The following is a 25,989-nucleotide window of genomic DNA, read 5'->3' on the forward strand; positions in this document are numbered from 1 at the left end:
ATTCCTTAAGGAAAACATTACTGAATAAAATTATCTTCCCAGAAGAGTATTAAATATATAACAATTTAACTTGGATTATTAGAATAATTCTAATTAGGTAGCCTCTTGCACAATGTGATCTAATGAAAATTGTTCAGAAATTAAGTACTAGGGAGAAGAGATGTAGCTTAATGGTAGCATAATTATCTAAAATTTTGTACAAAGCCCTGGTTTTAACTACTAGAAAAACACATACACACACACACATACAACACATACACACACAGAAATTGTGTTAAAATTGCAAATAGTAATTATACTTACTTACACTAAGCATAATAATTTTGTGTACTCACTTAAGAATATACATAAGGGATATAACATTTTTGCTATACCTGAATGTGATGTTTCTATTGGTTAGAACTTACAAAATTATATCATAATTATTAATTATAAATTTTCATTTTCAAAACAGGTATCAGTACAATATTCTTTATGAGCATTATTTTCTTGTATCTTGTGAAGTTTAAATTTACCTAAGGAACTCTTTGTGATTTATTATTTGATGAAGACATTCACTATAATTTTTAAGAATGAAAGTAAGTTTGATGCTTTTCTTATTGGTTTAGGGTCAACAGTTAACATTGTATTTTAGCTTAATTCTGAAAGCAAATCAGAAGGCCACCATCAATATTCCTATTCTCTCTATGGATTAGGAAATGTTTTCAGGTAATTAGGAAAAATACCTTTCACTAATAATTAGGATTTACAAACACAAAAGGATGAGAATTAGCTTGATCTTTCATACTATAGCAAAATTCAAAAGGGGTAAATAAAACTCAAATCCATCATTCACATATGACAACTATTATCTCATATTTGAGTTCTATTTATAGTCATAACTTCTATATCACTACCATACAACAGACAGCTTATTTTTACAGTAACTTGAGCAGGAGAGAATATAAAAATTTCCTGACAGGTTTCTTGAATGTACAATTGATCTGTCACCAAATAGTATAGAAAAACAAGTCTGAAAACACAAGTAATTTATTTATATTTTTATCATAAAATCCTTAAACAGCAGGATGGATGAATAAACATTCAAAACCAGTGTTAATTATCTAATGGATAATGACAACCTAGTTAACTTAATAAGTTATCACTAACAGAACAGAAACCTAAAAGATATTCATGAGATAAGGATTGAGAAGCTTTCTCTTTTCTCAAATAGTGTTAGCTACAGAAGGAGCTTTAAAACAGAAGAATGACCAAGATGTAATGGTGCATAATATAATTTCTCAGAGGAACAGAATTATATAAACTTCAACTTCATGTTCTATTCGTACCATAGGAAAGGATGAAACAGTGAATTGTGCATAGCCAACTGTTTTTTTTTTTTTTTGGTCCAAAAGAACCATCTTAAACAGAAATACCTTAAGAAAAACATGCTACACTTTATTTAAAAGCCATACCTCATGCCCAATTTATGGACAGGTAATGTTCCAAAGTTATTTGAAATCTTTAAATTGCTGGAACTTGAAAATTGTGTTTCCCTCTAGAAGCATAAACATATGTTTCCCTAGTTAGTGCTCAACAGTTTATTGAACATGACTAATTTTGAAACTATTTATATTAGCCTGGTTCCTGGCAGCTAGAATGTGAATGAGGAAAGAAGACATGTCTCCATTAAGCGTAGGCATAGGACTAGCCATATACAAGATGACGGAATGCAGAATTCATCCTCACCACCACTGGTACTACCATTTGGAATATCTACAAAACCTTAGTCCCTTGGATAGATGGACATGTGCATTAGTTAATATATTCTTCATTGATATTCTGCCAAACAAATTATTATTCCTATTTTATATCTGAAAAAATGGACACACAATATAATTTATCCAAGCTTAAAACAGTAAAGTCCCAAGTTTTCTTACTTTAAAATATTGTTGTCATTGTGCTTCAGTGGTTGTGGAATCAAGCAGCACAATTCAGAGACCTACTTCAGAAACAAAGAGACCCAGTATTTCAATGGAGCTATACCTATGTGTTCAAATCTTCCTTCTAACTTAACATATTCTGTGCTCTAAAATTATTCATTTATACTGTCTCAGAACAAGTGAACTCAATAGATTTAAGGTAGAGACAACCAGTGCCATTCTTAGATTTTTGTATGTATATGTAGGTATGTAAGTGTGTATATACTTCATACATATGTGAGTATACATATATATGTATTTGTTTTCATAGGTACACACATATATGTATTGCATACCCATCCATAAATATCTTTCAGACAAAGTTACAAAATAAGGTATCAGATTATAGAGCATCTTTGAGTCTAACAAGACACTGGGCAATCAGGTCCACCTGCAGTGTGTTGAAATCATCTCCCCTATACTGTTCTCCTGGAGACTGGGGTAAAAACTTGGAAGAGATACAAGAATCACAGCTAGAAGAATTATAGAAACATAAAAATCTACCTTAGCCCACTACACAATGGTGCCATCATTTTTTTTTTTCTGGAGTAGATTTCCTCAGAGTTCTTGGGCTCTTCCCTACATTTACAGATTCCAGCTGGGAAGTTAGGCTTCCAGAGATCTCCAAGCAACTACTTGATGTGTGGAATCCTTAATAGCTCCTTTCAGCTAGAAGGCTGGAGAATTCCTGAATGATGAGAACTTCTTGCTCTTCTTCTCTTTTACCAATTCCATACTACTCTAATGGTAGCTTAAGCTTTATGAGGGTTTGGGTTTCTACAAAATCAGGAAGCCTTGGAGCCCTGGTGCCTGTCCAAGAAATGAAGCTGGCAGCTTCTATCACCTTCTTGATGGGTCTGTGCAGCTGTGTTTTATGTTTCCATGTGGCTTTGCCAGAGGTCCTCCCCTCAAACAGATCCAACTTCTACAATTAGCATGGACTCAAAGTGAGTTAGTTATGGAATACCTAAGGTCCCAGAGGCCTTGTGGAACTATTTACACCTCTTTGGACTATTTCCAGAACCCCAGATTATGCTGCATGTGTAAATTAAGGAAGTCTTACAGCCTAATGGCTCTGACCATAACACACACCATGGCCATGCTTTATGCCCCATTTTCCAGTGCTTTTCTTGGACTCATTTAGACAGTTTTACTGTCCTGAAAGATAAACTATCTGAATTTCTAAAATCTGGGTTTAGGGAGAAAAATGCCTTTCCTCTTCTTGAATATACCTGGTTCTATTTTTCAAATATATAAAACTTGAAGACAAATCAATTTTTTCCCTTGGCATTCAAGTCATTTAGGGCTTTATTTGTTTTCACCTGGCCAAGTAATAAATACCATCCAACACCTATAGCATGCTGCATCTTTACGTACAGTAATAAATCGGTTTCACTTAATAAAATACAAAGCCAGATGAAGTCAACTTGTGTTCTCATCCTGTATAGAGAGCACACATTTAACAGGTGATGAGGAAAATGCACACTCTCCTGGCCAGCACCCAGAACCAGTTATAGAATGTGCATTTTTTAAAAATCGGAAAGGTAAATAGTAATAAGTTATTTTTCAGTGGTTTCTATTCCATATCCAGAGAATCTGGGCATGGCTTTGCAGATCTTTGTCTTGCTTGCCTTTCTGCCCCATTAGGACTTTTTTGTTTCTCATTGCCCTCACAGTCTGGTCAGTGTTTCAGCCACATTTCTTAAGTTCTATTCCCACATAACACTGGACCCAACACATAGGACCTTAAGAAACCTTTGTTGAATTTGTTCTGGAATTTGGAGAATGAAATCCATAATGTCTGGAGAAATAATGAACATGTCAAAGAATTAAATTTGTTAGCTGTGAAAGATTTGAAACTTATGATAACAATTTGAATAACTTTATTAATTAGTGCATATGTGCCCAAAACTCTATTAGAAACTTTATAGACTATCTCATTTTGTTTCAGTTACACATCACAAGATCTGGTATCATGACATTCTTATATTCCAGTGAAATAAACTGAGGATCTGAGAAGAAAAGTAAGATGTCCACCGCCTGAAGTTATTATACATATATTTTACTTAGATTAATATACATGTAATTTGATGCCAAAAGTTAATCCCTCTTGTACCCCCATCAAGTCCAGTCCTTCATTTTGGACACATTAAAGACATAAATTTTAGCAATATTTAAATTATTTCCATATTTAAGATGCTCCAAATATTTGAGTACTCTCATTTCAAGAATATTTACAGTTTATTTTAAATTATTTACTAAAATCTTACAACCAACCAAAGAAACGGGGGAGCTCTTTCCAAAACCAAGTATTTAGAAGCTCTAAAAGGATGGTAGAAAATTATTTTATGACTATAAAATACATTTTTATTTTGAGCTGTTATTATACTTTATAAATTGGAAACATAATAACCAAAGGTTAGTGTATTCTTGATGGAAAAGGTTTAAAAAAAATGTGTCTAAGAACCGGTGGCTCAAACCTAAAATGCTAGCTATTCAAGAAGCTCAGATATGAGGATCAAGGCTCAAAGTCAGCCTGATCAGATAAATCTTGGAGAGTCATATCGCCAATTAACAGCAAAAAGCCAGAAGTGGAGCTTTGCCTCAAGTGGTAGAACACCAGCCCTGAACCAAAAAAAAGAGAAAGTATGAGGCTATGAGTTCAAGGCTTTGTAATGGCAAATTAATAAATAGACAAATAAAGAAACAAATAAATGTGTTGATTTTGAAAAAAGTAAAGTTTTTTTTAAAAAAAAAAACTTACTGGAGTTTTTCGATGTGTCTTTTAGTGTTAGGGATCTAACACAGAGCCACATAGATGGTGAGCAAGAGATCTACCATTGAGCTATTAGCAAGTATCTCAGATATTCTTAGAGTTAATAGTGTCTTTTCTGTAATAGGTTAGCATTTGCTGATAACTTTCCATGTACTATATATATGTTGAAAGTTTATATGTGTTACCAGATGGAGATCACAAAGCAATTCATATGAGATGTTTTAGAAATAATAGTATTCATATTCTTCATACTATTATTATTATTAATCAGGTAAGATTTAATTTGTCAAAGTTTACTGAAGAGTCTATAATATATCTGAGACCAAAACATATTTGTTTAACTATTAAATCTGTAATTTTAGTTTTGGGAGTATACTCTTCTTCATCTCATTTAAAACTCATTCATGTTTATACATTTAAGTGACATATCAGTGTTGTTTCCTGATAAGCAATCTTCATTGCTAGCAGATATCCCAGTGCTGCATGTGTTAGTAACACCAAACTAGAGTCTCAACTCCCCATGCATGCCCTTCAATGAAATTTGATAGCTTTGGGTTATTCTCAGTCACACGCCTATGAGTTTCAAGCTCTATTTTCTCCTCCACCTAGATATTTATTTCTGTCCAAAATGGACAGATTAACAAGCATCAAAAGGAAATAGACAAGCCATCCAATGTGAAGATTTGCCAACTCTAACCTGAGAAAAATCTCCCTAGAGAAAATACAATGCCTGGATAGATGATTAACATAACAGAAATCCTACCTCACTGAATGAGTTCCCACAGTTCATTCTGTACTTATTAGAAAGGATTATTGACACTTTCAGAAGATACAATCTCAGGGACCCCAATAACAAATTAAATTTGGTATTAAGGGTAATTGAAGTTAGATGTTTCTAGGTGCATAAGGACAGCCTAATTTTCATTTTAACTATGAGTTACATTGCATACTATTATTAGTTGACTTGCATATAAAGCAAATTTCACATGCATTTCTGTGCTGTTTTCAATTTTATGAAATAAATTATCTTTGAATCAAGCTATATAGGAAGTGTGGAAGTGACCCCCAACAGACTTTAGATCCTGTAACTATTTGGAGGGGGAGAAGGGTAATTCAGAAACTATAAATTTTTATCAAATAAGTATTAATTCATTCTTATCTTAGCCAAATACACTTTTATAAAATAATATTAATAAGCTGTGTTATTTTCTCTAACTAAATTCTTCCCAATGAAATCCAACTGTAATATTCATTTAGAAATTTGATAATACTCTCTTGTGTGAGCTTTAGGAATATTGGAAAGTGCATTGCATATAAATTATATCATGGAAAAGCTGTATAAATATTCTATTATGGCACATGCTGTTCTAAGGATCTGTCAGGATTTCCTTTATACACTCCATTTTGAGTGGTATATAAATCAGATGTAAAAATTCACGTTGGACTGAAACTTAGCACAAAAAGCCTCCTCGAGAGGCAAAAGCTTTTTTTTTTTTTTTGTCAAATGTGGTTTGAATTATGATGGTCATTTTTAAGTTATAGAAGTACAGAAAATGTATTTGTGGTTTTGAAGGAGAGAAATTTTTTCCATTTTTATAACTCATTAGGAAACTTTACAGGCCTTTAGACCATTTTGTGGTTTCGTTCATCTCAGATTTTTCCCAAAAGCAATATTAAAACTTGAATGGTGTCCCGCTGTGAATTCAATGAATACCACTCTCAATACAAATGTGTGTGTGTGTGGACATATAGTTATAGATACCTTCAAACAGAAGTTCCAGTAATATCAAGGCTGAGGTAAAAGATTAGGCCTATCAGTTACCCATGCTTGCTCTTCATATTAGGTCAAATTTGGTCTCTGAAAGGAATCCTCTATCTAAACACCAGTTAATATATTGCCTGTGATTGTGAAGCTGCATTCTTAACATGCAGAAAAATCCAGACAACTATACTGCTTATTTTATGAACTCTTCAACAAAAAATCTTTACCTTTCTTAAATTTGGTTTTCTCTATCATGTAGAGCAAGTTACTGCATTCTTAATAGATATTTACTCACAACTCACTCATGCATGATTAGTATATTCATGTTAACATATAGAAATTATTTTGCATTACATTGAATTATTTTTTCTGTGAGGCTAATTTATTACTAACTTCATAAACATAACATTACTAACTTCATAAACATAAACTATTATTCTAGTTTAGGTGGAGATTATGTTTATATTACTTTTTAAGAAAGTTAGACTTGAATTTAGAAAGCTGGCAATTCAAAGTTGATTAAACTATTCTTTCAAATATCTTAAAAGAAAACTAAAATAGAAATATTTTAATTGAATTTATTTTAATTGAATTTGAATTGCTCAATTCCTCACTGCATCTAGTTTGCTAACAAAACAGAACAACAAAATTTGGTACTTAATGTTTATTGTTTACATGTGAAAACATGAAATGTTTTCTCAATAAGTCAGAACTTATTTTTAAATGGAATCTGCTTGTACTGATTCTTAATACAGTTCCTTCATCGTATCACATTATTTTTGATTGGTAAAGCCTTTGGATTTAGGGACAATTAGAATAGATCACTCAGATAATAATCTGATATTTGCCTGTGGCTGCAGGAACATTTCGGACTTTGTTTTTAAGACAGTGTAAGCAACAGAAAGAGCCTAATCCTAAATATTTATCTACTAATCTAATCTACTAATCTAATATCTTGGTAATTAGCAAGTTCTGCATTAGAAATAGATCTGAATAATACCAGTTGTTTTGGGGGGTGGGGGTTGTTTTTAATCTTCTTCTGTGTTGTTTTCTTTGGTTTACAGATTAACCCAACAGGGGTAATGAGCACATCCCCAAACACTAATATCTGTAGGTATCTGTAGCTAAATACTTTATTTCTTTGTGAATCACATCTTTATTCTGCTCTATTTACTTTTAGTGAATGATTCAAATTCATGTTGCATAATGCTATATTTTATTGTAATTATAAAGTTTTGCATGCCAATTATACACCACTTATATGCAACTTTCTATTATTTTATCAATATATTCACGTCTTATAATTTAACTTAACACAGATCACTCCAATCATTCTTGTATGACTGATGCCATCAGTCATTAAAATGCTTTCTGTAGTATTGGGGAGAATCTACACATTTCTGAGTTCTAGTCACATATTGAAATATAGTTTTACATTCATGAAATAGGTTTCAAAGTAAATGACAGATATTTAGAGAGAACTGAAAATAGAGTTTAAAATAATGAATAGCTTTAGACAGCAGACACCTAGACTGCATGACTTGAAATTAAGTTGTCTATAACTAATTAGGCAAGTAATACCCACATTGCAGTCACACACAACCCTTCCACTCACTTACAACATTATCCCACTGTTTTGCTCACATTTGGAGAAGAAATGTCTCAGTGCTATTATTTGCACAGAAGAGACCCGGAAGCCTGGCTCATTTGTTCCTTGCTTAGCCAGCAGTACATTTTCAAACATGAGAAACAGTATTTTTTTTCATAATTAAAAATAAAGAATGTAAGATATATCCTCACCTTGGTTTTACCTTTAAGCATCCTTTAATCTGTCTATTAGGAACTTCTTCCCAAGGCTTTACAGGCTCTGGCTCTTGCTTTTTCTTTTGACAAACTAATATATAATTTGTGCCATTATTATTTGACCAAAATGTACCAACAGAAGTTTCATAGCGAATACAAAATTCAACTTTAATGCCATCTTTTTGATAAGGAGGAACCAACGTAATCTTAAAGGAGAACTGGTCAGTTTCACCATCACACGAATTAGGAACATATTCTGCTAAAATGTCATAATGAGTCTGCCAGTCATCCAAGGACATTCTCACATACACTAACTTTTCAAAAGATATATTCAAAACACGAATAATGCCCTTCATACTTGTAGAGCCAGGAAGATACTCGGTCGTCTCTAGTATTGCTTTCTGTATTTGAAGTTGTTTTATAAGCTCTTCCTTGGAAGAAGGCAAATCAAATAGTGGAGATAAAATATATTCTTCGGTGTGGAAAATATCCTTCTTTAAGTCAAAATCAGTGGAAACACTTGGTACTTCCCAGCTGTCAAATTCTTTAACTGAGACAAGATTGAATCCAAAGTTGTCAGCGAATGAAACTCTCCGAGAACCTGAAGTTGGGGTGTCCAGGCATATGTCTTCAGATGATCCAGAGCCTCGTCTGCTTGGTTGAGGGGAGAAGCCAGGTTTGAAGGTAATTTTAACTTCTTCATCTTCACAAAGAGAAACAGATAAATTTGGAACTTCTAAAAAATTATCTTTGCTAATCTGACTAGGTGCTTCAGCAGGCTCCATTGGACTCTCTGACAGCAAATAAGAGAGAACTGTACAACTAGTAGGGGCTGATATTTGAGATAGTGAAGCTTAAAATAAGTGTAATGTTACAGTTGACATTGCAAAAAGGAGTCAGCTCTATAAATAGGCCCATAGGCCTGTAAACTATGCTAGCCTGCTTCCAAAGGCCTTTAATATGATAGTGTCCATGCTACTGGCATCGTACGTTTCAGATTCAGCTCTCATTTTTAGCATTTCATTTGCCTATGAGTTAACTTCCAAAGAGAACTTCTACAATTATGTTCTGCCGCTAGACGTTTTGAAACCTTAAAATCAAAGTATTTTAAGCAGTCGTTACTGAAATTAAAAACTTAGACCATAAGAAAATAAAATCATAAAACAATACTGAATATGCAGTTTCTGTTAAATCAATTCAGAGATCAAACATAGTCAGAGAGGAGATAATAACATTCATAGTCTTAGAGAGATCCAGAGCCTACTAATAATTGTAGTTAGAATGATCAGATTCTCATTGTAAAGGTTTTACAGCAGAAGAGCTAAGAGCAGACTGTATGTTCTGAGGGGAAAAGTGTGATTTAGGTGAAGAAGGTTCCATCTGAATTAAACCACAAAAAGAAAGTACATTTTGTTCAGGTGGGAAAACTTAGTCTACTCAAAGAATGAATCATTGCTTTCATTTAAAGAATTAGTTTGATTTTTGTTGTTAGTGCTGCTGTTTGGGTTGGGGTTTGAAATAATGGGCTCACACTTCCTAAGGCAGCACTGTACCCCTTGAATACTCCACCAGCCCTTTAATTGGTGGTTAATTTTAGAGATCATTGTTAATGCTCATGCTGACCTGATCCATTGTCTTCCTATGTGTGCTTTCTCCCGCAGCTAAGGTGACAGGTGTGTGGCATTGCATTGTTTGAAATGGATTCTTGTGAACTTCTTGCCTGGCTGGTTCTGATTCCCATCATTTCTGCCTTCCTAGTACCTGGAATTTCAGTCTTGAGCCATTCCAACCAATAAGGTCTTTTATTTTCTCATTAAGCTGTGGGAAAATACTTGTAAGTCATAAGTAGAAAGGTGAGACTAGCAAAGAATAAAAAAATGTAACAACATATTCATCTTTAGCAAATTGTCATTTTATATGTATAAATAATATCAGTTTTGATATCATGGCATATTTGAGTTAAATGTGAATTTTAAAGTGCGATCAAAGTATTTGGACTGGTAAAATGTTATGGATTTTTTAAAATTTTTTTTGATAAATAAGCCTAGCTTAGAAAATAAAATATGGCCTTTTCAGGGTGGGGGTTCCTGGGGCTTGCACTCAGGACCTGGAAGCCATCCCTGAGATTTTTTGCTCAAGGCTAACCATACCACTTTGAACAAAAGCTCCATTTCCAGTTTCCTTGTGGCTAATTGGAAATGAATCTTGCAAACTTTCTTGCCTGAGCTGGCTTTGAACCACAATCTTCAGACCTCAGACTCCTGAATAGTATGAGTCACCAAGCTCTGTGTGACCAAATTTTTTTTTGTTTTGCTAAGGTAGAACCCACTTTCTGGATGGAATTTTCGTTAGAAAAACAAACTTCAAATCCATATATATTTTAACCCAGAAATATAACAACTAGAAAATTCTTTTGTCAATATGGAAAAAGATGCAAAAGTAAATGCAGATACATGTTTATAAGAGAACTGTTTATTTTAAATCTTTTAAAATGTTCATTAATTGAAAACTGGATAAATACCATCAGAAAGCCTTTCAGTCACTAAATGGACAAAATAGCACTTTGTGTACTAGTATTAATAGATTACTAAAATCAATAGCTGAAGTTAGAAAAAAAAGATGTGCCCAGATATGTGTATGCATGTAGAATTTCAAAAAACTGAAACAAATTCTTAAAATGACTTACATCTACCAAAAAGAATTAACGTTTGCAGGGAAAGGAGGTTCTAATTTATTATTCATCATAATCTTGTGTAGTTTTTGAAACAGGGACATGGTATTTGTCCAAAATACCTATAAAATGAACAATATTAAATTATAAAATATGAAGTACAAAGACCATAATGGTCTCATTTATTCAACTGACAACTATAATTTATTGAATAATTTGAGTTGAATAAAATGGTGGATGAAGAAATTATTTTCCAAAAAATGCTCAGCAAAAAATGGATAGTACTAGGCATCATAGGACATTTTTTAAGCTTTACCTCATCCATATAGCTAGGTTAGGTGGTGACATGAATTGTCCGAGAATGATTATCACTTTCAAACTTGATGACCAGAATAGTTAACATATCAAGTGTACATTATTATGTGAAGGAATTTGGCAACAAAATACAACAAAATATTCTGAAATGAATAAAAGATTCCATATATAATTTAGCAATTCAGTGATTTAGACAGATGAAGATTCTTGGCTCTACATCCTGGTCATCTGTTGGATAAGTCTTCAAAATGTTAGATTTTCTAACCTCAATTTTCTTAATTGTTACAAAACAAAGTTAAGCAATAAGATGCTTGTTTAATGATTGGCACAAATCATATCATAACAGTAGAATTCTTAATTCTTAGGTAGATGAGAGGGTGATTTCTGTTATATTAATAGATATTTTATATAGATGCTAGAAAAAATATAAAAATATTAGAAATTGCTTTTATTTTATAACTTTCTCCTTTTGGTAAGACCATAAGACTATAAGCACAAGCAAAACATAAACTCTCTCTTAGAAAATGTACCTTATTTTTTGACGTAAGTTTTTCCCTTTGTAATGTGTCTCTTTTTACAGAGTATTGCTCTTGGATTTGTCATATCTGCCTTGCTTAGGAAGCTTAAAACCTTTGCACAAAGGCAAAAGACAGTTGACATGTTTCCCCTAAGTTCACCATTCAGCTAGAATAAAATGCTTTCATCTTTTCAAGCTCCTCCGACATATCAATCCTCCAGCTCTTTATATCATTTTGTTACTGGTCTATAAGCTCCTATCAGTTTTCTTATTTGCTTATTAATGAGCTGCCTGCAGATGGATTGTAGTATCACAAATTATGTGTCTCTGAGGCATGTAAAAAACAAACAGTACCATCTTTACTCTTCTGACTCCATATTTGTATTTAGTTAAAATTCACAATCCCTGCATATAATTCCCATAGAATAGGCCAATGTCCCATTATCTCCTAGCCATAACCATGTCTACCCCTAATTCACCACAACTTTTGCCACAACTTCTTATTAACTGCTTTTGGTAGAGTAAGGACTTGTTTGAACCGAGGTTCAAGTCTTGTTCCATTCCTATCCCCATTTTTTATATTAGTCAGTGGTTCTCAAAGGTACCTTTAATATGAAAGATAGACCAGTCAAGATCCCAGTAAATAGGACACAGATGGCATGCTCAAATAAGATAATTCCAAGAGGGTTTATTTACAAGAGTCTATTTATAAACTGTAAATATAGCAAAGCTACAAGGGCTAGTGTGCCAAACTGAAGCCAGTTGCATCAGAACTATAATCATCCTTCAATGGATAAGGAAGGGAAGTAATTATCAGAACTTCAAAACAGAAAGTGCCATAAAGATTTTATTGGTTAAAGACCTGGTTAATGGACAAAGATGACCTTGGTAGGAGTGATTCAGAATCATAAATACACTGTATTCACTCTTCTCTCCTTTGATAGCTTAGCACTGGGCAGAGGGCAATGAACTTTTATAGTTCATTCAGTAGAATGAACTATAGTAGTAGAAAGCAATGGGGGAAAGAAAAAGGGAAAAGAGTAGTGAGCAGATTTTAAAGAGAGAACAGAACATAACAGAGGTTAAACATGTGAACACAGATAACACATATATGTACTCATGTATCTTAAAATAGACATGTTCCTTTTTGTATATCTTTTCGTTTCAGGACCAACTGAGTTTCTATGTCTCTTTTATTGTGCCTCCTTTTTTAATTTCAATTTCTATGCCTGGATCACAACAATGCCTAACACATTTATTTGTCAAGATTATTCAACTAGGTAATGTGTATTAGCAGTCATCAATAGTAAAGAATCTGTCTTGCTCAGTAAAATGTATATATATATATATATTATATATATATAATATATATATAATATATATAATATATATATATATTACTAGTGAGATTGTGATGGTGGTGGTGGCATTGCTACACTTTCATTTCTGAGAGGTAAGACAGCTGTTGGATTGAAGAATACAGTATCTGAAGATGTATTGTCTAAACTTCAATCCTATTTATTGGTCAAATGCAATCTTGTAATCAATTAATCTTTCTGTGCTTCTATTTCTCCATCTGTCCAATGAAAATATTCATCTTCCTACTTAAATGATTTGTTTGAGTTAACATGAGCAAATGCATACAAAACTTTTAAAGATGGTTAAAATTTATATGGAAAGAGAGTAATTAAAAATCCAAACATCTATAGCTGGGCATCGGTGGCTCACGCCTGTAATCCTAGCTACTCAGGAGGCTGAGATCTGAGGATCGCCATTCAAAGCCAGTCCAGGCAGGAAAGTCCGTGAGACTCTTATTTCCAATAAACCACCAGAAAACTGGAAGTGGTACTGGGGCTCAAGTGGTAGAGCACTCACCTTGAGCTGAAGAGTGCAGGGACAGTGCCCAAGCCCAGAGTTCAAGCCCCACGACCAACCAAAAAAAAAAAAATTCCAAACATCTGGAGGGGAAGGAGGAGATGGTAGGGTAAAAGCAAAGGAGGGGGTAACAATGCTCAATACTTATTCATGTAACTGTAACCCCTCTGTACAATACCTTTACAATAAAAATATTTAAAAGTCCAAACATCTGATAGAACCATTGTATATTTGCTGCATTTTTATGAAAATTCCATAAGAAAATAGTTTAATTTGTGCATAATTATATCCCTATACTTGCCATATGTGAAAATGAGTGAAATCAGAATGAATGAATTTAATACAAAGCTTCCTAATATTCTATTTTCAGTATGTTTACTATTATTTCTACATTTTTGCACAGTAAAAAAGAAATCAACAATCATAATGCAACATCATAATATAGCCTTTACTAGAAAACAATTATATTGTATAAATGCCGATTACCAATATTGTCTAACAAAAAAATAAACTTTACTCAAGCCAGGTATTTTCCATAGAAAACAGAACAAATACTGCTGCATGTTATTGCTAACTCTGTTAATGTTTACAACCATAGAAAAATAAAAGTAAGAACCTTTATTTCCTAATTGTATTTTCTTTGGGCTGTTATAATTAAGTCAGATTGTTAGAGATATATTCCTTTCCTCTCTATTCCTTAAATGTCCTTTGTCATTGAGTTAAAATGACCAAGAGGAGAAGAAACAACCTAAAAGATGGACAGAAATAAAATTTGAAAATTCCTTAGATTTTTGAATATGATATCTTACTTAAATCGCCATGGAAGAAAGTATATTTTTTCCCAATCTGTTTATAGGGAAGTAAGATATGTGACTTACTTTTTTCAAAGATCTTATTTGAGTTACTTAATATAACTAAAAATTCAGCAGCAACTATGAAGCTTCTCCAAAAGTTTCAGAAATTATGCATGCTGTATTTGGCACAGTTTGGAGTGATAATGAATACTTGATGTCTCTAAAATAACTTAATGAAGTAACTGAATTTACCATGCAGTGTAGGATGCTTAATAGTATTTTATATTGTGACAAAATAAACCAACAACTTTATTAACAGTACTTATCTATCTAAACTGTATGTTGTATTGCTTACCAGACCAGAAATTTGTACTCTGATGTTGTATTCTGTAACCTGAGAGATTTGAGGTTACAAAAACAAAAAGATTAAAAGTTCTCAGAAATTTTGTGTTTACTTGGTGTGGGGGTCTACATTTTACTGTTTCATGAATATAAAATTTTCAATCCAGGTCTCAAATCCAAAGTTTGAAATATCTGCAAGTTATTATTAATAGATGCAAATGATTACTTGATAAGCCAAAGAAATTGGTCTTATGAATTAAAAGTAAAAAACATGTGCTAGTGTATTTCTATGTACCTATGGTCATTGCTCAGCCAAACCAGCATTATATATATATATATACATACACACATCTATATACACACACATTTACTATATGATATTAAAAATACATGATAATGTTTATATAAATACATATACACATTATGCATGCCTAATCTTAATATTTAGGTGAGAAATAAATAGCACCTGGTAAATTTTTCATAAGGTACTTTCTGGTACAGTGCATACATAGATATATTTAGCATCATTCTAACTTTTCCTGTGGCAAATCATCTTTCACCAATAAAAATCACAGAGGATTTTTTAAGGGAAAAGAGATATAAGTATATTTCCATGTTTTTCAATGGCTTGTGTGTGTATGTGGGGGGGGTGTTTTTGAAGTCATGTAACAAAATATTGTCAGAAATCTAAAGAGTGAAAATAGATGTGACTTCAAGTGGAATTGGCTTGTATACAAAATGATTCTCTCATTGATAATCAGACTAATAAACAATGTTTGGCAAATTGTATGGCATAATCATCTGGGAGTCTTCATTCTGTGACATTATAAGATTGAAAATTATACAGCTCTTGACTTAAAATTCTGATCAGAAACCATTTAATATAAAGCCCATATTCCAAGGTCTTCTCTTTAAGATATATTAATAAGAATGCTTCTGTCTTAGGTTTGGCTGTATCCAATGATAATAAACCAATGTTTCATAAGGTGATACATTTAATATTTTCAAAAGCTAATAAAATTATTTCTTTATGTCACAAAATATATTACATTAATTGTGCTGTATTTACTTTGGTTTCAGAAGTAGCATTTGATATTTTCCAGTAATTCATTCTATTAGTCAGTCTTCATAACATCATATTTTCTACCTGAATTAAAAATAATGTCTTGATATTATTCAGACAAAAGAGTTTAAAATTCAAAACTGTATTAGTAAATGATATTGCTAAAAGCATATTTAACAATATAAATTAAATAGTTCACAACCCTTCAACCAACAACCTCTAACATGCTCACCCCTAACATACTGATTTCCATTGTTGACATTAACTTTACAACTTAGGGGGGTGCAGGATTGTGTAGGGAGGGAAGTGGGAGAGAAACAAGGGAGGGGCTAAGAGTGTTCCACAAGAAATGTATTCATTACCTTACTATAACCCCACTGTAGATCACCTTGAAAATAAAACTAAATAAAAACAATAATAACAAAAAGAAAAACCAAGTAGAGCTGAAGGGAAAGAACCTTTAGATTCAATTTCTCATTGGAAATGTGCTATTATTAAAGCTTAAATTTAAATATTTGTGAACACCTATTTTCAATGTATTTGATGTCGGTGCCCTGCATCTTGTATATACACTTCTCTATCATGGGGAGGGGAAGGTTAAAAACAAAATGCTTAAATAGGGATACAGGTTGACCCATTGTAGCAATGAGATGTACAAGACACTATGTTGAAAAACAAACTTTACAATTTAGGCAGGGAGGGGGGAGGGGGGAGGAAGGATTGTAGTTATGGAGGTGGGAGGGATGGGAGGGTAGGGGAAAAACAAAGGAGGAGGTAACAATGCTTGATAGGAAATGTACTCATTATCTTGCTCATGTTACTATAACTCCTCTGTACAGTATTTTTACAATAAAAACATATTTTAAAAAAATTATGAACATAAAAATGATTGAATAGTGCTGATTATTTTCTTAATATAGAGATACAAATTCTTTGATATCTATATTTGTTCCTTATTATAATGTTCATAGGATTCATCCATTCTCCTTGCCATTTACTATACCACTTTAAATATAATTCATACTTTATTCTACAGAAAGTAAACATTTGTTTCTTTTTGTAGGTTTGACAATTTTTATATAATATTTTGTGCAAAGTTCACATATTCCTATTATGGTTACACTTAGGAATAGTTTGGCAATGAGGAATATATATATATATATATATATGTATATATATATATATATATATAAGGTACCAGTAAAGATTTTTTAAAAGTGGAAGGAAAAATTGGTTCTTTCAAGCAATGATGTGTGAGAGTTGTAATTGCTTCCTTGTACCACTTGGTATTGTCAATATTCTCATCCATCATTGTGGCAGTTGCAAGGTGATACTTTATGGTGATTTTCACTTGTGATTTCTCAAGGTCCAATAAAACTGAGAACATTTCCATTTTTAGCCATTTGGATGTCTTAATTTGTGACATGAATTTTCGAGTCAGGATGACCATCTATGATCCCTTTGTGATAAATTTGTGTCCATGTGTATGCATGTGTTTTTCTCCCATCATATGACTTTACTTATCATTTAGTGAATAAAGTTTATTTTAAATATAGGCCATTTGGCAGTCTTTGTTGAGTCCTTTAGAACATACCTTTGATGTTTAGATAGACAGTCTTTCTGGAATTGATTTGTAAAACTAATTTCAAGGAAGAGACTCATGATTTATTTTTGTTACACAGAACAAAAGAATTGTTGAAAAGTTAAGTCTTCTCCTTATATTGTGATGCTACCTTTATGATCAAATTGGCAGCCACTTGTATGGGCATCTATTTCTTTGCCCTTTCATCTGGGAAACTATTTTATTACTAGCATCACACACATTGTTTGCCAAAACCAAGTCCTTATGCACTAAAAAGTTAGTCTAAGGTTAATAATCCAAAATTTTCACTGTCATTTGCAATTCCATTTAAAAGCAATTATTAGTTTTAATTAAATAAATTCATTTATTTAATTTTATTAATTTCTTCAAAACTACTGGCAGGATTTTATTGAGTACATTGAGTAGAGAGAATACTTGCAAATGATTTAAAATAATTAATTGCCTTAAAAATTAATGTATTTGCTCACTGTGCTTTCATCTGTAACATTTTTGGCATGTTTTTCAACAATATTTTGTAACTTGCAATGAAAGACACTTGTACTCCTAATATTAGATTAATTTTAGGGTGATGTCTTTGTTTTGCTAGTAGAGATTATATCAATTTGAACTGATATTCTCTTTCTCTTTGCTTGGTATATATGAACAGAAGTTTATAAGTGTCATAGTTATTACAGTCCCAAACTAGAGAGGATCCTGATGCCTCTCAAATGATGAATCTATAAATAAACAGAATGCAATGTATGGACATAGCAAAACTAATTCAGCAATCAAAAGAAATGAGGTCCTTAACATAATGTTTCCAAGTCTTTCCATTTCCTTATGAATGAGGCAATGCTATTCTTTCTGATGGAAGCATAAAAATCTATGGAGTACACATACCACATTTTCTCAATCCATTCATCCACTAAGGGGCATCTGAGTTGATTCCATATCTTAGCTATGGTAAATAATGCTGTAATGAACATGGTTGTGCTGTTGGCTTTATGTATTTTGGGTAAATGCCCAGGAGTGGGATTGATGGGTCATAGGAAAGCTCTATATGTAGTCTTTTGAGGAACCTCCATAGTGCTTTCCAGAGTAATTAAACAAGTTTACATTTCCACAAACAGTGTGGTAGTGTTCCCTTTTGGCCACATCCCTGCCAGAATCTGTTATTAGTTTTCTTGATATTCTAACAGGGATATTCTAATTCTAACAGGGGTGAGATGGACATTCTAACAGGGGTGAGATGGAAATTATATTAAGTGATGTAAGCTAGTCCCAAAGGAATATAGGTTGCATGGTTTCCCTCATTTGAAATGGCTAGAATGGGTCTATAAATCTACAAGTAAATCCAATGGATAATAAATAACAAATAATTACACTGGGACATGATTAATTAAACAGCACTCTAAACATTCACACAATGACAACACAGGAGAATATTCTTAGGAGAGGATCACAAGGGCTCAATAGCTATGTGCATATGATCATATAAAATGATCTTTATTGAAAGGAACTCCAAGAAATGAAAATATATGGCTTCTTATTGTACTATTTGCAGTTACTTCTTTTTTCCTTTGGTTTATTCCTTGTTGTCACTGTTTTTGATTTGTGTACCCTTTGTCTTTTTTAAAATATTTTTTTATTGTTAGAATACTGTACAGAGGAGGGGTTACAGTTAGATGAAGAAGGTAATGAGTACATTTGTTATCAAGCATTGTCTCCTCCTTTGTTTTTTTCCTACCATCCCTTCCCTTCCATCTCCACAACTACACTCCCCCTGCCCCCCACCCCTGAAGTCCCACCTAATTTGTAAAGTTCGTTTTCAACCTAGCATCTTTTACATCTCGTTGCAGTAAGTCCACCTGTATCCCTGTTTAAACAATTTTTCCCTTCGCCTCCCCAACTATCTGACTTAGGGAGGGGAAGGGGAAGCACAGAATGTTGGCACAAAGGGTAAATCAACATTGATACTCAGTAGACACTATGTTGGAAATGAATTTTACAACTTGGGGTGGGGAAGAGGAAAAACTAGGAAAAAATAAGGAAGGGGGTAAAACTACTCAAAAAAATGTACCCATTACCTGAATTATGAATCTGTAACCTCTCTGTACATCACCTTTGCAATAAAATTTAAATTGAAAAAAGGAAATAAGGTGCTATTATGTGAATGAAACTGTATAGTGTTACCCTAAGTACAAAAAGGTAGAGAAGATGGGACACATAGTGTGTTTACATGAAATGTTGACATTGAGTAAACCTGAGAAAGAAAGTACTGAAGCTCAGAGGATGCAAGAAGAGTATCCTGGGAAGGGACTTTAACGGGTGTACAGGGTTTCTTCTTAGAGTGATAGAAATATAGGGGAAGCAGGTAGTGATGTGACATGGATTTGTAAGTGGGCTAAGAAACTACTAAATTGTACAATCAAAAAGGTAGATTTTTATGGTATATGAATAATATCTCATTTACTAAAGATCTGATTCTCCATTAAGGGTCTCAGTCTTTCTAGTTGTTTTGCATAATTATTCATCAGCCACAGGCTATGGCATTGTGGCAAAACAGCGAAGTTAATTTCTCTGTCTTTTTAAAGAGTGTGCCAGTTCTTCCTCAACTTATATTTCAGTAATGAATTTAATTAATTTAAATACGTACTAATATTCTTGTCAGATTCTTTCCTCTGCTACAGCATGAGGCTTTCCTGTTAGTTTCCATGCTTGGCTTTGCTGTGGTAAATGTTGCTGAATAGCATGTAACTTTTAACATGTAAATTCTTCTTTGACCATTAGATACATTTAAGTCCCTTCCCTGCTTGTAAAGGGGCAAACTCCCAGCACTGGCATAAGAATCATCTCTGAGATTGAGTGCCAAGAACAACTGCCTCACAATAAAACATTCTGACACAAAGAGAAAAATTTAAACCTATTATCTTTCGGGTTAGCTGCAAAGCAAGAAAAACTTTGAAAAAAATCAAACATGTCCAGGGCATTGAGCTACTTTTTCTAAACCATTTTTTTCCCACAGAGATGCATATTAAAAGACAGAGAGATAAAGTACCCTGACCTCATCCCAGCTAGTTAGTAAAAGGGTAGCAGTACTTCCAAAGCTAGTACCCTTCATCTTCTCACCTCTGTACAATAAATCCAACTAAAATCCACTGGGGTGAGAACAGCCTATTATGAAAAGAGCATTTGAGTCAAGAAAATTCAAACCATGGCTCATACCTTATCAACCTTGTGACCTAGAGCAAGTACCAGAATTCTCTAAAGGAGTCTCATTTTTTTCCACGTAGATGTAAAACAAAGAGGTTAACAACACTGTTATGAATTATAAATAATGTGCTTTTAAAAGTACAGATAGAATGCTGAATGGTGTACATGTGTGTGTATATGTGCGTGTGCATGCTTGGGCCAGTCCTGAGGTTTGAACGCAGGGCCAGGGCACAGTCCTTGAGCTTTGTGCTAAAAGCCAGTGCTCTACTACTGAGCCACAGCTCCACTTCTAGCTCTTGATTGGGAGGGGAGGGAGTGCTTAATTGAAGATAAGAGTCTCACTGACTTTCCTGCCCAGGTTAGCTTTAATCTGTGATCCTCAGAACTCAGACTCCTGAGTAGCTAGGATTGAAGTCATGTGCCACCAGCACCTGGCAATTAATGGGCCTTTTATAGCAAATGTGTCCTGCAGTTTCTGTTTGTGACTGCTTCTTTAAAAAACAGGGTTTATGGTATTCATTTTGTACTTGAACTAACAAAGAAGGGAAATTTTTTAAAGAATTACTATAGTTGTCTTAGTAGTGTGCTCATGTCTGTGAGCCCAGCTACTCAAGAGGTGGGATTACAGTCCAAGGGCAGACAGGAAACAAGTTAATGAGATTGCATCTCAATAAACAGGATGATCATAGTGGTTCACAACTGTAATCCAAATTATGTGGAAGGCATACCTCTAATCAAAACTATGCGATGGAATTGGATCACAGTCTTAGGGTGGTCCTGAGTAAAATGTACAAAAGCATGGTTCAAGTGATAGAGGACTGGCCTAGAAGTGCAAGACCCCAAGTTCAAATCCCACTGCTACTAAAAAGATTAAAAAAAAGAATTTCTGCAATTTTATAAAATTGTAAAATTTTGTTCATTTTCCCACCCCAAATCCCATCAGCTCATCATAAAAAAATTCCCTTTTACTCCCAGACCATACCAAAATATCCTATGAAACATAGAAAGTTGCTAGAAGCCTAAAGCATAAAGAAACACAGATCAGAAAAACTGGATGCCATCTTCTCTACATTTCTAGAATTCAAATGTATTTTAATTTAACAATTCCCTCAGAAAGGTTAAGCATAAACTCTTTTTTTTGTCCCCAGTGCCCACAGAATGAGAATGTGATTTTCAGTTATCTTTTCTCATTATAATAGAATTTCATTATTATAAAACAGTTGGGAGATCTCTGAGGTCCTTTTTAATTTTGTAATTCTAACTATGTGCCTCACAAAGTTTATTAATATTGACTGGACTTATATATTGAAATATGTCTATTCATTCTGTTTGTGTACACCTAAATTCTGGCCAAACTTGTATTTTAGATTTGTTTCAGAATTTTTTTTATTTTCTTTCACTTTGTGCCAACCTCTATGGCAGGGAAGATGACTAGCTACATCTCCTGCGCTCAAATGGATCACCATCCATCACAGGAAGCACAACATACATAACTTCCCTGATGATGTAGCTCTTCCTGTGGAATCCTTTTCATAGTTGAAATTTTTGCCTAACAGCTTTCCACATGCTGTGTAGGTCATTTACCTACATCAGAGGTGCAGCAGACTGATTTTCCCTGGATTGCTATGGAATGGTTTTCACTCATCATGCAATATGGTGACCAAGAAAGTTAATGAAAATGATATCAGAAACCATTCTGATTTACCAGAACCAAATCAGGAACCATTCTAGGATCCTTTCATTGCCTGAAAAATATTGAAGAAGTAGCTCAAAGTTATGGGTGAATATTATCTAGTATCTTAAGATAAAAATAAAGTAAGAGTGAGTTATTAAGGGTTGGAGAAATAATGTGGCACCATATCTCCTACAGCTTCAGGCACACAGCCTTATTGGCAGATGTTTGAATAGAGCAAATTTAAACTGAAATGGATTTGAGAGAGCAAGTGGATTCTCTGTTTCATTTCACTGCTAAAAGCAGCCTTTAGATGACAGAGAGAGTTTCCTGTAGTCTTGTTAGTATGGTATAGGCAAATATGGCTTGGTCAACTGGCTTAAAATACAGGAGTCTTTCCCCCTTGAACTCATTTGGTAGATATTTTTCGGACAATTAAGACACCTCATTAAAGTGTATTCCTTTACCTCTCCTAAGGGCATACTTCCAAACACTAATAACTGAGTCATTCTTTCCTAGATATTTTCATTGTACTCACACTTAAAACTGGGATGACCCATGAGGTCCAACTGTGAGAATCAGGTGGTATATATCCTCTGATTCCAGACTAACACAACAGGTGTCTTTATCACATCCCATGATAATAAAGAAAGTCCAGGGATTCCTCAATCTATGAAGGATTCTTATTACCCTGTCAGCCATCATTTCACTGGTCATCTCTACTTGCCGCTTTCTCCACTGATTAAGGTCTAAAGGATGTACTTTTCTTACCATTTCAAATAATTCATTGAAAAGATGTGTTATACTGAAATTCGGGGACCCCCAGAAGACCACCAGAGACCACGATCAATGTAAGCAACAAAGAGCCGGTTTATTGCAAGCTCGAGCTTGGTCCTCCGCGCACATGGTAACTGGTGATGCTAAGAGGCCCTGAGCATAGAATCAGGGCCGTTTTTATAGTATTGAACAAACAACTTAAGGAACTTTTACATAAGAAATTACATGATTGGTTAACATTTACATTTTAAGCAAGCTAAACTGGGCAAATAATGATTGGTCGATCTTTACAGAAAAAATGTCCTTGGTCCATAGCTTGACCGAAAAAGGTTACTAGTCACACCCGGACCAACAGAATGCATGGCATGTCTTGCCCCGGGCTCTGAAGAATGGGTTGGTTAACAACTCTTAGTCCTAGGTGGGTGGGGGGCAACACCACTTGGGGGCTAACACCTGCCTTAAGCAAATGCCATCTATGGCTCCAAGAATTGTGCATGGCTTTCTGTCATAAATTCCTAGCATTGGGGCTAAAGTGGATCATGAGTCAAGTCGCAGAACTGAGATGGAGTGTTAAACAAAAATGGAGTTGCTTAGGTTTCTTAAAACATTATAATTCTTCCCTAGGGCCTTACTGCCTCGGCCTCCAGGAGGGGCGTTGCAGCTGTGGGGATAATTCTGAGGTCTTTGCCCCCTTGGTCAGGGCTGTAAACCCTTTGAAGTCTTTTACTAAGCAACTCTAGGCTCCCAGGCTGACATTCCACTACTAAATAACTAAAACCAGTCACAGTTAAAATCATACAAAAACCATACAATCATTCAGTACAAAGCAATTCATACAGAAGCAAAAATGGCTGTTAGGTGCTGTCATTATATATATAATATATATATATATGATTATTTTTTTGCGTTCTTCAGATGCAGGTTTTATTTTAGGATGCAGACACTATAGTTATCATAGATATGAATTTATATGCTCATTTTATGAGAATTCCTATGATAAATTTGCATCAGGTTTAATATACACTTTCGTGGATTCATGAACAAATCAACACACATTAGGTCATTTTCCAAGTATAATTTCATATAAAATGAAAAGAAAAGACAGGCGCCACTGGCTCATGACTATAATGCTAGCTATGCAAGAGTCCAATATCCGAGGATTTCAGTCAGAAGTCAGCTCAGGCAGAAATCCAAGATACTCTTATCACCAGTTAACCAGTGACAAAACAGAACTGGAGACATGGCTCAAGTGGTACAGAGCCAGCCATGAGTAAAAATTCTGAGCACAAAGTGAGGTCCTGAGTTCAAAACCCAGTTCTGGCACACACACACACAAAAATAACATGCTAAAGATATGAGAAAAATGATGTTAAAAACTGATTTCAATGATATAGAAGAGATATACAAGCACTATTTCCTGTTTGTGGTAAAAGTTGTAAAATTAGAAATGGCTTAATTCTGTTTCCCAAGAGGCTAGTAGATTTTAAATTGAGGATGGTGAAGATGCCCCACAAATTCAAGAACTTTCTTATCCATAGAGAGGAGGGTCTAAAAATATAAGCTAAACTACCTAGAATATAATGTTGTTCCCTGTTCTTTAAAAAGTGGAAGCTATGTTCACCAAGACAATTAATGAAGATTTAATATTTTATATTATGGCAGGTTAAGTATTCTGAGCATAGGTAAAAGGAAAATAGAAAATGAATAAATTTCATTTATTTGCCCAGTAAAATTGGAAAGTTGCATATCAATCTCTATGTCCAACATTCAAAATTTCACAATCCTTATAACGCACATGTAAATTATAGAAAGGTGACCAGATTATATGGTCACTTTGTTCTGCTTCATGGATGTGGATGTAGTTCCTTCACTCTGCTCAAAGTTGAGTTTGGAGGCAGGTAGGTGAAATGACTTTACACACCATTCCTGTGAGCTTTTGTCTAAATTATCTGGCTACATAAAAGATCAGCTTGAAACTTATTGCTCACCTCTTATCTATTCAATGGTTTGATGGAACAGCAAGGAATATCGTTAAAGACAATGAGGCATCAACTCCTTTAATTATTCTCCCTTAAGAATCTGCCATTTCAGACCATCTATTTCAGATTTGGAATCCTGACATTTTAACCTCTTCTTGATTAAAGGTTTCTATCTCCATCTCAAAGAATGCTTACTTATATGTAGGTTTTCACAAATGGCTTAACCTTTCTGCATCTCAGTTCCATCCATTGTAAAATAGAGTTAATTATAGTGGTTCTATTTGCCCAGCATGTGGCAGGCATGCTCCATGCGTGGACTCTCTGTCAGGTCTTCATATGGAGCTCTAAACTGCCTCAGAACAAAGACAGAACTGAAAATAGTATGGGGAGCAAAACCCAGGCAGGATTTGAGGCAGAGCAAGTTGGGTTTTGGTATACTAGAGTTGTATGGTGTCATTCTGCCTTTTACATATTTAATTTAACTTCCTAAAATCTCTGAAGGAATCATGTAGAAAAATAGAACTTAAAAAACATAACTTAAAGTATTAGGTCATTTACAAGTTATGTAATATCTTACTTTTTGTCCATAGCTATGGAGACACTACCTTCAGTACTGATGTGTTTTTAGTTTGTGAAGTTCTGAAGGCAATGAATGTGCCATACTTACCATATAAAGAAGAACTAGTTCTTATGATTTCTTTTAAGGAATAAAAATAGCCTGAATGTACAAAGACTTTATATTAATTTACAGTAAGTTCAATTTTGAATATCATTCATGTTTCAATTCTTGAAGTGTAAAATTTTTATTTTACATTTATATTTATGTTTTGTTTTATATTTGTAATCCAATTTTCTCACTGTTATTAGTGATTAAGGATTTAAATCTG

The 25,989-nt window shown here is 33.8% G+C and overlaps 1 protein-coding gene across 1 annotated transcript in view; it reads right to left on the bottom strand.

Moving 5' to 3' along the window:
• Positions 1-9,090, bottom strand: part of Ppp1r3a (protein phosphatase 1 regulatory subunit 3A) — a 33,886-nt gene extending 24,796 nt beyond the window's left edge. Inside the window, exon 1 of the mRNA XM_069996599.1 lies at positions 8,300-9,090. Coding sequence (XP_069852700.1) covers positions 8,300-9,087 — 788 coding nt within the window. The 5' untranslated portion in view covers positions 9,088-9,090. The remainder of the gene's footprint in view (positions 1-8,299) is intronic.
• Between the last annotated feature and the right edge of the window lie 16,899 nt (positions 9,091-25,989).

This window comes from Dipodomys merriami, unplaced genomic scaffold (assembly GCF_024711535.1).
Source record: "Dipodomys merriami isolate MVZ:Mamm:240054 unplaced genomic scaffold, mDipMer1.0.p SCAF_5, whole genome shotgun sequence".
In the NCBI taxonomy this organism is placed as follows: Eukaryota; Metazoa; Chordata; class Mammalia; order Rodentia; family Heteromyidae; genus Dipodomys; species Dipodomys merriami.